The sequence below is a fragment of the Glandiceps talaboti genome, chromosome 10 (assembly GCF_964340395.1).
Source record: "Glandiceps talaboti chromosome 10, keGlaTala1.1, whole genome shotgun sequence".
NCBI classification, from domain to species: Eukaryota; Metazoa; Hemichordata; class Enteropneusta; family Spengelidae; genus Glandiceps; species Glandiceps talaboti.
Window position 1 is genome coordinate 16921923 of NC_135558.1, and position 2973 is coordinate 16924895.

Sequence of the window (2973 nt, forward strand, 5' to 3'; positions counted from 1 at the left end):
AAAACTGTCCCATTTGCAGCTAGTACGGGTTTAACAACGAATTACAGGTAATATGATGTTGGTTTGGCGTTTCACTCATATAACATTACATTTTTACACACTCACTCATCAGACAAGTTTAAATGCAAAAGAAACAAAAAAATTACACAGGTGTCGTTGACAATGGGAATCAGATGTAGAGGTAGTCAAGTTGATATGTGTTGACCAGTTAGAAAATAAACAATTGAAGTCATTAAAATCATCAAGTTCATGTGTAATATTTTCATTAGAAGCCTGACTTTACTCTCTCTCTCTCTCTCTCTCTCTCTCTCTCTCTCTCTCTCTCTCTCTCTCTCTCTCTCTCTCTCTCTCTCTCTCTCTCTCTCTCTCTCTCTCTCTCTCTCTCTCTCTCTCTCTCTCTCTCTCTCTCTCTCTCTCTCTCTCTCTCATAGTTTGTGACGAATCATTTCCTTATAAAGAGGCATCATTGTTTCACACCATGCTTGCAGTTTCTCTGGTAGTTCTGATAAGTCGGTGTTTTGATCTGATGAAGGGTGGAAAGTTGAACTACACACAGCGTTTTCATGAAACGCCGCCATAAATTTAGGGTTATCCCTTTGTCTTTCATGGAAATGTCCGAAATTCCCAGGTTTCCAGTTGAGGAATGATTCCTTGAAAGTAATCCCAGTTGCCTGGCAGTATTTCTGTATTGTTTCCCTTGGTGAATTGGCCAAATCTTCGGAATCTATCAAAATTGGTCGTTGGTGGCGCTCTTCGGTCACGTACTTGTACAGGTGATAAATGGGTAGCAGGCCCCCATCGGCCGTGGTCAAGTCTATCAAAGTTTCGCCATCGGCTTGAGATTCGAATGCCTTCATTGCTCTATAAGTTGACAGGATTGCAGCACGAGGATTTCGGACCAGAAAGGTATTCAGATAACCTCTTGGAATATACTTGTAATGATCTCTCCCTCCTAGTGCACTGGCCCCTTCCTTTACAAACACTGCTGTCTTCCCAGGAAAAGGCTTTTCAAGCTTTGCTTTGATATCACTATACCTATATCCCTGTATAGGTGGGCCCATTTTAACATGTTTCTCGTGACATTGTCGTTCTTCCCCTTGAAAGTACGCCAAGACAAACTGTTCGTGGAAGACATTTATGCTTTCGTCGGATGCGATTGCCAACTCAAGAGCAGTTGATCTCGACCTTGCGTGGAACCATAGAATCACTCTTGTTGACGGAGACCCATGTTCAGAAGTCATGGCGTAGAGCTCGAGGATGAAGAGTTAGTCGAACGGTATACAGTATTATTATTATTGGTTGTGTAAAATCAATTGATGTACTGGAGCTTCTACGCACGCGTGATGAGGAATCTGGTGTTGCTGTATTATGTCAATGTTTACCTGAAAAATAGTAATTGTTAGGTTTTTAAAATTAATATACATAAACCACATTGATGTCAAGGAAATCCCTTGTATGTGTAATTTTAACTCTGTAACTTTTAATTCTGGTTGTGATAGTCTCCGTTACCTAGTCTCACCGTTGGTGGCTCACTTCATGGCCGAACTCGAGCGAGACAGTGGATGAAGAGTTTGGGTAACCGAAACTGTGGTTCTTGATGTACGGTTAGTTTTGTTTCATCCTTTCAAATATTTTCTTTATCAAGTTTCTAACAGATTTTGAGCGGCTATGTAAAAATGATATCATGACAAAGTTTTGGTTATCAAAACATAAATAAAATACTTCACTCTCGATCCAAATCTTTCTCTGCATGCATTCCTCCACCTTATTCACGAAATGGTGATGCTGAATGATGTCTCGTATACCTCGCTCATAAATACGTGTGTGTGTGTGTGTGTGTGTACGTACGTGTGCGGGTACAACCAAAATCATAGTTGTGTGAAAAGTACAGTTTACGTCATATCGTCATAACTGAACCCTTCATGGAAGTCAATCTCGGGCTAAAGAACCGACGTTAATTTCCCACGTTGCTTATCACAACTTTGATCTTGGCTGTATGTGCATTTATTGCGTTACTGTTTTCGGAAATTTGGCCTAACAGATTTAAACTGTAAGATCCGTCGTGCGGTTCCGCCCTCACCGGCCTCCTGAGGGGTTGACCGATGTGTGTGGGCGCCCCGTCATAGCGTACCCGGTTACAGACAATGACAGGCTCATGCTGTGTGGAAACAGGAATTTTAAACTACAAACATTTACGGTGTACACTGACGGGGTCTAACTACTTTCGTACCTTCTTTCTAGAAGTTCTAGTGGTTTATTATATAAGTTATACGCGTACAACTTCAATATGGGAACGAGCAGGACTAGTATAGACGGTGCACGCGTTTCGCTCAACACGAAGAAGGGACGACTTACTCCGCATGCAAGCAGGACTGTACACAGACACTCGAATGAATCTGTGTGACCTTTGATTTTATAGTAAATTTACATTTAAAAATGGGTCATGCCCTGATCGACCACATTGCGTCAATTAACAAGCATGTAGCTCCCAAGTACAAACAAAAACTCTCATCGTTTTAACAGTGTGCACTTTGTTATGTCCACCTTAATTAGGGTAAAATAAGACGATATCACTCACAGTCCCGATAAGTTGGTTTCGACCTACCTGTACAAGACGCCGCGCCCAGACGGCCCACTTACTGTGACTTAGTACCCCCGACCTCATAGCCCTCTAGTGGTGAACTTAGCAACAGAGCCAGCGCCTGTTTGCCTGCAAGCTCATGAGCTGAACCATGGAATGATAGCCGCAAGACTATTCCTAAGTGAGCCTTCGGTATTTACAGGGGGGACGGCCGGGGGAAATCACACATGGTCTCAGTAAAAACTTACACAATTGACAACGACTCTAGATAGTTTTTCATTAATAACCAAAACAATATTTTATTTTTCAAACTTATTCAAACTGATCGGAATCCAAATATCTTCTACCAACATTTTCCTCCGTTGTTGTTTGCATACTTCTTCACAACCATA

The 2973-nt window shown here is 41.8% G+C and overlaps 1 protein-coding gene across 1 annotated transcript; it reads right to left on the minus strand.

Annotated features, from left to right (window-relative positions):
- Nucleotides 1-425: 425 nt before the first annotated feature.
- Nucleotides 426-2641, minus strand: LOC144440680 (uncharacterized). Its single transcript, XM_078130064.1, has 2 exons — nucleotides 2606-2641; nucleotides 426-1382 (listed from the first exon to the last, which is right to left on the minus strand). Exon 2 carries the CDS (start codon nucleotides 1239-1241, stop codon nucleotides 426-428), a length of 816 nt encoding a protein of 271 aa, XP_077986190.1. The 5' UTR covers nucleotides 1242-1382; nucleotides 2606-2641.
- Between the last annotated feature and the right edge of the window lie 332 nt (nucleotides 2642-2973).